The sequence below is a fragment of the Antechinus flavipes genome, chromosome 2, assembly GCF_016432865.1.
Source record: "Antechinus flavipes isolate AdamAnt ecotype Samford, QLD, Australia chromosome 2, AdamAnt_v2, whole genome shotgun sequence".
Classification (NCBI taxonomy): Eukaryota; Metazoa; Chordata; class Mammalia; order Dasyuromorphia; family Dasyuridae; genus Antechinus; species Antechinus flavipes.
In genome coordinates this window covers 666919881-666932758 of record NC_067399.1, presented here as the reverse complement: position 1 = coordinate 666932758, position 12878 = coordinate 666919881, and the positions used below count along the sequence as shown (strand labels likewise).

The following is a 12878-nucleotide window of genomic DNA, read 5'->3' as shown; positions in this document are numbered from 1 at the left end:
ATGAATGGATGCCCATCAATTGGAGAATGGCTGGGTAAATTGTAGTATATGAATGTTATGGAATATTATTGCTCTGTAAGGAATGACCAGCAGGATGAATACAGAGAGGCTTGGAGAGACCTACATGGACTGATGCTAAGTGAGATGAGCAGAACCAGGAGATCATTATACACTTCGACAACAATATTGTATGAGGATGTATTCTGATGGAAGTGGATTTCTATGACAAAGAGACCTAACTGAGTTTCAATGGATAAATGATGGACAGAAACAGCTACACCCAAAGAAGGAACACTGGGAAACGAATGTGAACTATTTGCATTTTTGATTTTCTTCCCGAGTTATTTTTACCTTCTGAATCCAATTCTCCCTGTGCAACAGGAGAACTGTTCGGTTCTGCAAATATGTATTGTATCTAGGATATACTGCAACATATTTAACATATATAGGACTGCTTGCCATCTTGGGGGGGGGGGGGGAGGTGGAGGGAAGGAGGGGAAAAAGCGAAACATAAGCGAGTGCAAGGGATAATGTTGTAGAAAATTACCCTGGCATGGATTCTGTCAATACAAAGTTATTATTAAATAAAATTAAATTAAAATTTAATTAAAAAAGCAAATAAATAAATAAATGAAATGAAGATTTTGCCCTCTGAAGACATCCACATTTTTACAATAAAATTTTAATAAACTGCAAGGACTCAGAAGCTATATTCAATAAGAGGAAAACAAACCCTTACTTCAAGTTACCAAATCTCAAATAACTAAAATCATTAAAGTAAAATGTAGCTTTTTGTAATAGCTTCCTATAATACAAATCATATCTACTTAATTTCATTAATTCTTCAAGTACGACTTTCTTTTAAGTGAACCGATTTATTGCAGCCTCAAATCCCCAAATAGTTATTTCCAAAAAGCTACCTAGAACCATTATCACTCATGAGAACATCTCATATTCAATTCATGTCTAAACAAAAAGACTGATTCTTCTAGAAATAAGACTTCAAGTGTGACAAAAGTTCTTAAAATTCTGATTGCTTCACATCCTCAGTGAGGAATTTTTATCTTCTACCATAAGAAAACTTAAGAGACACTCAAAATTTGCCCTTTGACCATCTTTCTCCACTGTTGGATAACTCTGCCTACTCAAAAATGCACAGCGGTACCTTGTATTTTCCCCACTGGTGTCCCTTTGAAGACAGGGCCCATGCTGCAAGAGCCTGATAGATCGATGCTGATTTGCCTGCTCCATCTAAATCTGCTCTCTTCAGAATCTGACACTTTCCACATGGGTGTAAATAAAGAGGATTAAAAAACAGAAAGCTAAGCCAGGTGTCTCATTAGACAAATGGATCCAAAAAGTTGGATCATTAGACAAGTTGAGAGGCTTCTTCCCTACATCATTTCTCAATAAACACTGACTCCTTTCTCCAGGACAATACACCCATCAATTACCGAACATCTGTTATACGACTGTTATGTGTTAGAGTGCTGAGGATACAAAGAAAGGCAAAAGACCTCCCATAGGCAGCACACAGTTTAACAAGAGAGACAATACACAAACACTTAAGAACACACAACATACAAGACAGGGAAAAAGTGGGGGTAATCTTAAAGGAAAGGCATTAATATTAAAGACTAAGGAAACAAGAAAAAAGGGGGGGGGGAGATCCACTTGCACAAAAATATTTATAGCAAATTTTTATGGTAGCAAAGAGTTGCAAACTGAGGGAATGACCATTAAATGGGGAACAGTTGAATAAGTTGTGGTATATGAATGGAATGGAATGGTGGATTTTAGAAAAACTTGCAAAGACTTATATAAACTGAGTGAAGTAAAGTGAAGTGAGCAGAAGCAGGAGAAAGTATACACAATACACTATGATCAACTATGAATGACTTGGCTCTTCACAATGCAATGACCCAAGATAGTTCCAGATCTCAGGATGGAAAATTCATCCACATCAAAGATGACACCTGGACTGTGAGTGTGGTTGACTAGGAGAATAGTGGCATCCTCAACAATAATATGTAAGTAATAATTGTGGAAATATGTATAGAAGAATTGCACGTGTTTAACATATATTGGATTACTTGCCATCTAAGAGAGAGGGTGAGCAGAAGAGAGGGAAAAAAATTTGGAACATAAGATTTTGCTAGGTTGAATGTTGAAAATTATCCATGCATGTTTTGAAAATAAAAAGCTTTAATAAAAATAAACCAATTTTAAAAATTAATATGTAAGTCAGGAAAAGGGGAGGGTTTTAGAATAAAGATAATATATGTAATTTCAAATGTCCAAAATTGCATTCATCTATTAGAACAGGAAGTTCTAAAACATTAAATATATCTGATTAGAGATGTTCCTTTAAATCACAAGAGTTGATGAGATCATTTAAGTGAAATACCATAGAGGGAGAAGAGAAGAGGGTCCAGGATAGACCTCTGGAGGATTTCCATTGTTAGCAGACCTGATCTAGAAAAGATCTAGCCAAGGAAACAGAGAAGGAGCAATCTGACTAGAAAGAAAATCAGGAGAGTGGTAACCTGAAATTCTAGAGAAAAGACTATCAAAAAGAAGATGATTGACAATGTCAAAACCTAGAGGGATCAAAGAGGATAAAGAAATGGTTCTTTAGAGTTGTCAATTAACTATTGGAAACTTTATAAAAAGCAGTTTAGGTTGCATGATAAGGTTGGGAGCCAGACTGCAAAGATTTAAAAAGAAAGCAAGAAGTGAAGATATCTTATAGCGAGTCCCCCAAAGGAAGTTAAGCCCCAAGGTAAGATCAACTGGAGCACAGTGAACAGCAATGGAGGATTCTTTTACAATGAGGGAGGGGGCATATGAGCATGTTCACCCTCTCTTTGGACACAGCTCCTAGTTATGTACATTTGAAGTATGAGTTTGAGTTTTGTGTCCAGGTTACACTGACAGCTCTTTAAGGAGACTTTTTTGCATTCAAAAGGAGGACAAAAATCTGAATGTGGAATACCTATTATTTTAAAATAAAGGAGGAATTTCATACATGGTTTTACTTTTTTACAAATATCTGTATGATAACATAATGCCATCTTTTTCTTCACAAGTAAAACTAACAGGATGTGACCCTAATATATGGTATCAAAGACTAAGACTGCTCTGGCCTGAGCTCAAACCACTAAAAACCAGCTATTAAAGCAGGTCCTGTTTTTCAAAGCCTTCCAGTTCATCATGAAAATGCCTTCCTAATGAAGACAAAACAATTTTATGTAATAGTCAACAAGCTTGTATTTATTGGGTCCTTGCTAAGTGCTGGGGGAGAGGAGAGTGGAGAGAAAGGGCTTGTTACCAACATACACCTAACTGAATACATACAAGCTATGGGTAGACTAAATGGAAACAAATCTGAGGAAAACTTCTAATATAAAATTATGAAATAGAAACAAGTTTCTATTTCTTTAAAAAAAAAAAAAAAAAAAGGTGATACATATTACATACCAAAGCTACCACAGTAATTTGATTTCACTATGAACAGAGGTTAAATTATACACAATCGGAAATGTTTAGTCAGAGGGACCTGAACAAGGGACATGATAGCTGCTTTCAAATACAGAGATCAGCTTTACTTAATGTCAAAGGAGCGAACTAAGAACAAATGAAAGGGCCCTACAGAGAAGCAGATCTGGGTTCAATACAGGAAAAATGACCTAATTACAGCTGATCACAAATCAAGTCGGCTGTTCCAGATGGTAACAAAGCTACCCACAGATTACTGATTGCAGGATGGAAAAGACCCTCAAGGCCAGCTAGTCCAACAGGATCTTTCTAGAGATAAGGAACTGGAGGTTAGATAAATCTGCCAGGATTACATGGCAATAGTCAGAGGTGTAATCTGACTCCAGGTACAATACTCTAGCTATTGCAAATCTTCAATTTGTAGCTGAATAATCAAGTCAACATGCATTTGTTAAGCCTGTACTATATATACTACATATATGTCAGGCACTGTCCTAGCTCTGGAGACTCCAATCAATCAATCAATAATAAATGAAGAGATAGTCTCAGAAGCTGTCTGATTATTGATATTGAGAGACAAGGCAAAAACTAAAATGGCCATCATGATAAGATCTAAATGAATAAGATAAGTCTCACTTTACAGAATTAAACTAAGGAAGTGATTTTACTCCATAATAATTTAATGAGAACTGTTTTTTTTTTTTTTCCTATCAAATTCTAGTGAAAACCCAGCTGTATATGGATGATACAGACTCTATAATCAACCCTCTTCTAGCACCTGCCCTCTCCCCATTACCTGGTGATACAAGCTCAGGGAATAACGTCTAATTAGCCTACATACAACATCGGGCTGCCTTCCAAATCTGACTCAGTATTATGATCTGCAATCACGCCTTTCAAGGCTCTGCCTTCCCCAGAAGAGATTAACGTATCTGATTTAATCATCTGCATAAAAGGATCAAGGTTAGTTTCCCTTTACCACCCTCCAGATGCAAGGCTGACTGGGAGGCAAACTGCTTGTGACCTGCAAGATCTCCCACAGCACCCCAAGCCATCTGCTGCCATCCTGATCTCTTATCTGGCCACTGGACCCAAATGGCTCAGAAGGATAGAATGAGGCTGATGACTCTGCACAGGCCTTCCTCAAGGAAATCCAACTGACCTGAAAGTCGTGACATCACCTTCCCAATGGCATGGTCAAGAACAGCCCACTCAGTTTTCCTTTTCCAAAATCATGTTCGATGTGGGAGGCTGACTGGGACAAAGGCTTGTGATTTGCATTCAAAGATCACAAGTGTGGAGGTGCTGGCTGCAGGTATCTGCATTTACATCTCAAGTGTGGTCCAATTCTACCAGTCCATAACTCATCCAGATCCATAATCAAACCCCACTCTGTCCCCTCAAACCCAAGCTTGTCCAATTGAAAGAGCTAACCCGAGCAGGGACATCAGTGTGGACAAGCAAGAACTTTTGCAAAATTTAGCTTCTTTTGATAACAAAGGCCACGTGGAAAAGGAATAAACTGTTTTCCATACAAGAAAAAGTTTTCAATTCACAAAATTATTTAGACTTTTAACTCTATCACTCACCAAGCAATGAACTTGGAGGGGTAGCAAGAAGTTGCTACTTTTAAATATACCGACATTGTTTCTTTTAATAACCATCTTTAAATCCTACTCCTCCCACCTTTCCCCAGAGGGAACAACAATGTATAATTTTGGACTCTGGAAGTCAAATTTGTCAGACAACGGGAGATTAAATGAAAAGCGGTGCGGGTTTGCCAGAGGTCTGCCACTTTTTATCAGAAGTCGAACAAGCCCTTCCATTAAGATCTCCATTCTCTCACTCCGGCCACCTCATGGCAGTAAATGCTACCTAAGGAGAGGGTGTTACAAACTATGAATGGGGCTTCGGCTCCACCCCAACTACCCCTACAGGGGAAATCAAGGCTTTACTAAGAATACCCTGGAAGAGGAGGAGGTGGAAGGGAAGAGACTGGAGAAGCCAAGATAAGGCTGACTCACCCTACTGAAAAACAAAAACACTACCACCACCACCCCAAAAAAAGGGCCCCTCGGGCTAGCAGCTGCGGACGGACATCCCCAGCTCGATTTGAGGCTCCGAGAGAGGCTACTTCCCTACCCAGCCCAGTAAAGGGAAGTTCCTGCCTGTCACAACTAGGACCAGAACTAATTCCCCACCCCCTCCTCTCTGGGGGAGAGATAGATTCCCCCCCCCCCCCACTTTATGCTCCGATATCCCAGGCCGGAGAAGTTACCTCCATTTTCTAAGGCAAGATCCTCGACTTCTGGAGGCCTCAGTTTCCTCCCGTGTAAAAATGTCAGGACTAGGTGACGCGGGAACAGCTTGGAGCTCAAATCCAGCTTCAGACACTTACAAGCTATAGGAACCTGGGCAGGCTATCCTCCTTCCCGCTTCTGCCTCAGTTTCCTCCACTGCAAAGCAGCCAGGTGGCAGATTTAAATTAGCACAGCCCGGCAGGCAGCAAGTGGGTACCCCACGAATCCTTGTCCTCCCCCTTCTCGGATGCCCTCCGTGACTACAAGGTGGAATCCCTGGAATCCCAGGCTCCCCAGCCTCAAAAGGAGGTTGCTCCTCTGCACTCCAACGCCCCTTTCTCATTCCTGGGCCTCGGCTTCCTCACCTTTACAGTTCAGGAGGCTGGAGATGAGCAGGATATTCCGACCAGAGTGGTCAGTCCATAAGCATTTATAAAGCGCCTACTAGGTACTGGGAATGATGCTAAGCCAGAGGAAACTTAGGCAAAAAATCAGTCGTGGCCCCGGCCGGGATCCGAAGCCCCCGGTCCGGGACAACCCGCATCAGGACTGAGCACTCGACGGGCTCCGGAGCCCTAGACAGAGGAGCAAGGGACGAGCTGGCGGTGATTCTCCCCACTTTATAGAAGAAGAAATTGAGGCAGGCGCAGGAACTGGACCACAGTCACAAAACCGCGTCATGCCGACCCCAAAGCTCATCCCCAGTCCACATCTCTGTCTTACAGCCCCAAGGGCTAGGACCCCAGCCCTACCCTGACAAAGCAGACGGGGGTCTCGGAGGGGGAGGGGCAGTGCCTCGCCTCGGCTCCAGGCTCCCCTTCCCGGCTCGTCCAGTCCCTGGGCGTCAGGAGGAGCCCGCGGGGTACCGAGCCCGGGGGCGCGGGGCTCCGGCCGAGGCTCGGCCCTTCCCGTCCCCAGGAGGAAATCCGGGCCCGGGGGGAGGGGCGCGGCGGCCTCGGGGCGCGCCGCGGGGCCAGACTCACCCACTTTGTCCTTGCCGTACATGTGCCCGGCCACCTGGTGCGAGAGCGGGACGCAGCCGTTGAGGAGGCGCGGAGGGGGCGGCGGGGGCGGCGGGGGCGGCGGCCTGGGGGGCGCGGGGGAGGGGGCGGCCTGGCGCAGCCGCAGGGCTGGGGGCTCGGTGGCCATGGCGGGGCAGGGGCGTGGGGAGCTCAGGCTCCGCGCCGCGGTGGGGCCCGACACCCAGGCCCCGGGGGGCCCTCCGGGGCCGGGGCCAGGACCGTGACGGGCGCCGCCGCCGCCGCTACTGCTTCGGCTGCCTGGGGCGCGCGCTGGGGCGCGGGGCCGGCGCCCATGACGTGCCTGGCACCCGCGGGGCTCCGGCTCCGGCCGCCGGCAGGGTTATCGCTGCTACCGCCGCTGAAGTCGCTGCTGCCGCCGCGAGGAGAATCGACCAGAAGCGGCTGCACGGGCGGCCCCACGATAGCCCTCAGGGCCGCGGAGGAGGCCCCGCCCCCGCCCGCACGGACCCCGCCCCCGACCGGACGGCTCCGCCCTCTGCGCGCAGCCCAAGCCCCGCCCCTTCGACGGCGGTTGGAGGGGGACAGAAGGGGAGGAAATAAGGGAGAGCGCGAGAGGGAGTGTCGCGCGTGCGTCCTCAGCCCTGCCTCCGCGCGCCGCTGCCCTGCGGCTACCGAGCATGCCTGGGGGGCGGGGACGTAACCATTGAGCATGCCTAAGGGAGTCGCCTAGTCCCTCTTAAAAGGACAAGGGAAAAAAAAGTCCTCTGGACACATTCAGCCCCCTGGCAGTTACTGAGCGTGCACCGACTCAATCCAGTGAAGGGGACAGCCCAACCTCCCAAAGCATCCCTGAGCGTTGTGGTTCCTAAGCATGCCCAGAAGTCAGCCCGCCCCCGCTCCTAAAGCTGAGGACAGCATGTCAATCCAGCCATAAGTATTTATTGTTATTAATAACTATTGCTAGTAAGTAAAAATAGAAAAAAGAATTAGGCTGGGAAAAATGAGCAAACAACAAAAACTTGACCAGTAAAAGCTACTATAGAGCAGTGTCAGAGAAGACTAAGACTCAGAGTTAAAAGACAATTCAGAAAAACTACAAGCCTCAAAGAAAAATACGGACGAGACCCAAGGCTAATAAGAATTTCTGGAAGCGTTAAAGCAAGAAGTGTGTGGTAGAGGAAAAATTGGGGAAAGAAATGAGAGTGACTCAAGAAAATTATGAAAAGAGAATAGCTTGGTATGAGGCACAAAAAGTTACTTTTTCTTTCTTTTAAAAGGAAAAATTGGCCAAATAGGAAAAATAAAAAAGTTTACTGAAGAAAAGAAAATTTCTTAAAAATTAGAATTTGATAGGTGGAAACTAGCAACTCCATGAAAAAAAAAATGAAAAGACATAAGTAATTGTTTTTCTGTTATTTTAATGAGCAATTATTAAATTAGAATTAAGTTGTTTTTGTTTTTTTTTTCTCTATGTCCTCTACCTGAAGGACGTCACTGATAAATACCCAAAATTGCTCAAATGCTCTAAAGAACGTGCTTGGAAATCTTAGGCAGGACCCCCTACCAGACTGGGAGATTTTACTTCTGATTAGAATGTTTAGAATCCAATCTAGGTAAATTCCAGTCCCAATGAATTAAGTCCATGTCATTGTATGCTTCCATTGTATAAAGTAACCCAGCTCATGAAGGAGAAAAACAACCCAAGTGATCTGAGTAGAGATGGATTCTTTTGTCTAGATTGCTGAAAATTCATGATCAAGCCATGTTCTCAGCAGCAGGAGCTGAAGAACAGTTAGCCCAACTCAATAATATACCCAACCTCTCATTAATTGTCACTAATCAGTGTTGATTCTCATCTGTAAGGCATGGTCCATTTTCTAAAAGTATATTAAGGCATTCAGTGTCTCCAATGGCACCACTATCAATTTGTTGATCATCGGGTAGTCTTATTAACAAATTGATTATTATTTGGAAACTGTCTTTTGGGCTTTTCATTGATCTTAAAACAAAGTCAGAATAATGAAAAAAAAATAGAAGAAAATGTAAAAGATTTCATTGAAACTGACCTGGAAAAAAGATCTAGAGATAATTTAAGAATTATTAGATGACTTGAAAGACATAATTTCAAAAAAAAAAAAAAAAAAAAAAAAAGCCTGGATACTTTATTTCAAAGAATTAGTGTTTTCAACAGAAAACTGCTCTGATGTTTTAGGTCTACAGAATAAATAGAAATTAAATTACTTCCTGAAAGAGATGGGAAAATGGCAATTCCCAGGAATATAACCAAATTTTAAAGCTCTGAAGCCAAGAAGAAAATATTTCAAGCAGCAAGAAAAGTTTAAATATTGGAGGCCACAATCAATATCCTACAATATTCCATTTTAAAGGAACAGAAGGGTTAAAATATGATCCTCCAGAAGGCAAAGCAGCTAAAATTACAACCAAGAAAAACCTACCTAAGAAAATTGAATATGTATAATTCTTCAAGGGGAAAATGGACATTTAAAGAAATAGAGGAGTTCCAAGCATTACTGATGAAAAGATCAATACTGAATAGAAATTTTGACAAATAGAAGACTGGAAAAGCATAAAAATGTAAGTATGAAAGAAGGATCATAAAGAAATCAATAGAGTTAAATTGTTTACATTCCTACATGGAAAGAAAATAACATGTAACCCATAAAAACATGTGTGTGGAATGGCAAACCCCAATTCAAAAATACTCAGAGATATTTCAAAGTGGAGAACAGAAGCTTTATTAGGACCACATGAGAAATGGATAATCCTCTCATGGAGTCCCAGAGGAAGGAGGGTCAGTTTCACAAAGGCTGAGAGGTAATTTAAATGTTCATTGAGAAAAAAAAATTAAGAGAAACTATCCTCCCCTCCCACCTTAATCCTCCTAAAATCATTGGCAAATTCAACCTTTATTCCTTTATTTATCTCTGGAATATAGGTGGGCTTTTGTGGCACAAGGACCTTGGTTATGCCAGACTTATTTCAAAAGAAAGAGTCTGTTCTGCATCTAAGGTTAATAATCAATTAAAATAGTTTAAAGAGACTTGGTTTTACCTTGGGCTTTTCTCAATCAACAAATAGAGATTAGCCAGGTTGTAGACTTCTCAAATATCTCCAGGCCATTAAATAGATTCTTCTCTAAGCAGTTATTTCCTAAATGTTTTCTCTTAGGAAGTCTCTGTTCTTCTTCCCAGAGCCTGATGATTAATAGACTGTCAGTTGGAAGTCTGGAATTATCACGTGATTATTCTGAGAAGTCCTCAGTTTCCCGTTTCACTCACATGTAACTCCTAAGAACTTTATCGTTATTAAAAGAAATCTTCAAAAACAATACATGAATGTGAGTCAATTATGTTGGTCTAATATCCAAACACAGAAATAATATGTAGGGGTGAGAAAGTAGTATAATTCTGAGAGAAAAGGGAAGGGAAAAGTAGAATGGAGAAAAGTTACTTGAAATAACTGTTAAAGGAAGACCTTTTATAATGCAGGTGAAAATGGTAGGGCGAACAATAATTTCATTCTCATTGGAATTGGTTCAGAGGGAAGAATATCTATATACATTGTTGGGCATGAAAATCTATTTTGTCCAACAAGGAAAGAGGAAAGGAAGGGAATAAGAGATCGGAGGCAGTGGAGTAAAATGTTTGTCCATCCTTCTTGAAGAGGACCATGACATCAAGGAGTTGGGTTTAAATGAGGGAGGGCTGTGCAAAGGCACCAGCCTCCAGAGCCATCTGGATACTATAGCACAGTAGCAAGATATAGATAAGGACAACTGGCTATGGCCCTGGATGCAGGGGAAGAACTTAGCCTTTTTAAGCTAAGGTGTTTAACAGGTCTCAGGGCAACTAGGTGGTACAATAGTGAAAAGGGGACCCCAAAACTCAAAACTCCTTGAAGGAAAAAAATCTCCTTCAACTCTGCCTCAGTGAGGGACCCCGCCCAAGGGAAACAAGACAGTTTCCTTCTGTTATCTAGGTGGGGTTGGGTCAGTCCTGAGCAAAAGAATTCCAACCCTATTGAATTAAAGAAACTCATTCAATTCTATTCAAATTCCAGCTCTAGCTGAAACCCAGCTTGTAGATGAGCCAACTTGGGACTCTACCCACTAACCCCACCAGGTCTATCTGCTTGGGCTGTCCCAGCCCCCCACCAAGATACCCAATACAACATCTTCCTTCAACGAAGGTCTTTTGCAGATGGACTTTGGTAGCTCCCTTTGCTGCCGGTTCCTTCTGTCCACTGAGAACTGCATTCTCAGTGCAAAACTCCTTTTCCCATAGATCTGCCACTATAGAAGTCAGTCTCTTGGTAAACGAATTTCTATCTAACAAACTTTCATTTTGCAACTAATAATTTGGGAATGAGTGAATTCTTTCACTCCTAAAGCTTTTGGCCAATTTAAAGGGGATTCTTTCCAACTCTCTTATAGCCACCAATCTAGACCACTCAAACAGCATCGATAGAATCAGGGACCTAAAATTAGGAAGACTCATCTTTCTGAGTTCAACTCTGGCCTCTCCCACTTACTGTGTGATTCGGGGCAGGTCATATCATCCTGTTTACCTCAGTTTCCTCATTTTTGGAGGGGGGGAGAAAAACTGGAGAAGGAAATGGCAAACCATTCCAAAATTTTTGCCAGGACAATCCCAAATGGGGTCATGAAGAGTTGGATATAACTGAACAAAATCATTAGAATGTAATTTGTAGAGGGCAAAGTACTGGGTGGGGAAGGAGATGATAAAAGGGTTATTGTATTAATGGAGGCAGTGCTCAAGGAAGTGAAACAGATTTTTGAGGACAGAATAAAATGCGAGAAAAACAGAAGAAAATAGAATGGAGGGAAACACATAGTAATCATAACTGTGAATGTCAATGTGATGTAATATGATTTTAGAGGGGGCTTCTGTTCTAACAAGTCAGGAAATCCTAAATCTTCTGGGTTTTGAATCTGCCTCAAGGAATTCCCACACTCCCAATCTAAGAACAATCTGTCTGATTTTGAATAAGACTACTCAATTCATTGCCATTTGATAATTTCTGGCCTCAGGATAATCTCACTATTGTCCTGACATAATAGTAATAATCTGGTCAATGAGAACCAAATTCCTTCCTATCTATGAGCTATAAAATTAGCATATCGATGCTAAAAGGCTAGATAAATATTGTCTCCTTGCTTCTGTTTCTCTGCTGAAATTTTCTTAGAATTCCAGCCTACTTTTGTAATGGCGTTACAATAACTTTCAATAAACTTTGCTCCTTGACTAGGAGATGGGTTCAAGCTTGCAAATTCTTTTGAGACCCCTCCAGATGCTGGTCTGGGACACCAAACTTTTGGGATCCCCCGTTCCCAACCTCAACAAATGGAATGAGAGCCAACCTAGAAAAAAAGGAAAATGAAAGCAAAATAGATTAGAAACTCAAATCCAACATTATGTTCTATACAAGAGACCCACTTTTAAGAAAGATATACATATGAAAATAAAGGACTGGAGCAGAATCTGTTGTATCAGAAGGCAAAAAAAAAAAAAAAAAAGAGAGAGAGACAAGGATTGTAATCATGATCTCAGACAAAGCAAAAGCAAAAAATAAGAATTGAAAGAGTTAATCAAGGAAACATTTTGTTAAAAGGTACCACAGACAATGAAGTAATATCAAAACTTTTACAAGAAATTTCTTTGGTAAAAACCTTATTTCTCAGATAGGAAACTGATCAAATTTATAAAAATAAGAGCAATTCCTAAATTAATAAATGGTCAAAGGATATGAACAGACATTTTCCAGAAGAAATCGACTCAATAACTATATATTTTTTAAATGCTCTGAACCAATATCCATCACTATTGATTGGAGAAAGGCAAATTAAAACAACTCCGAGGTCCCATCTCATATCAAAAATGTCAAATGCTGGAGGAGACAAAGGAAAATTAGGTACCTTAATAAAATGATGGTGGAGTAGTAGAATTGATCCAACCATTTTGGATCTGCAACAATAGCCCAAAGGACTATACAATTGTATATATACTAATCCAGCAATCTACTACTAAATCTGTAACCCAAAGAGAGCAAAGAAAAA

General features: G+C 41.8%; 1 protein-coding gene across 1 annotated transcript in view; it reads right to left on the bottom strand.

Moving 5' to 3' along the window:
• Positions 1-7052, bottom strand: part of IPMK (inositol polyphosphate multikinase) — a 77618-nt gene extending 70566 nt beyond the window's left edge. The window contains exon 1 of the mRNA XM_051982634.1: positions 6782-7052. Coding sequence (XP_051838594.1) covers positions 6782-6947 — 166 coding nt within the window. The 5' untranslated portion in view covers positions 6948-7052. The remainder of the gene's footprint in view (positions 1-6781) is intronic.
• Between the last annotated feature and the right edge of the window lie 5826 nt (positions 7053-12878).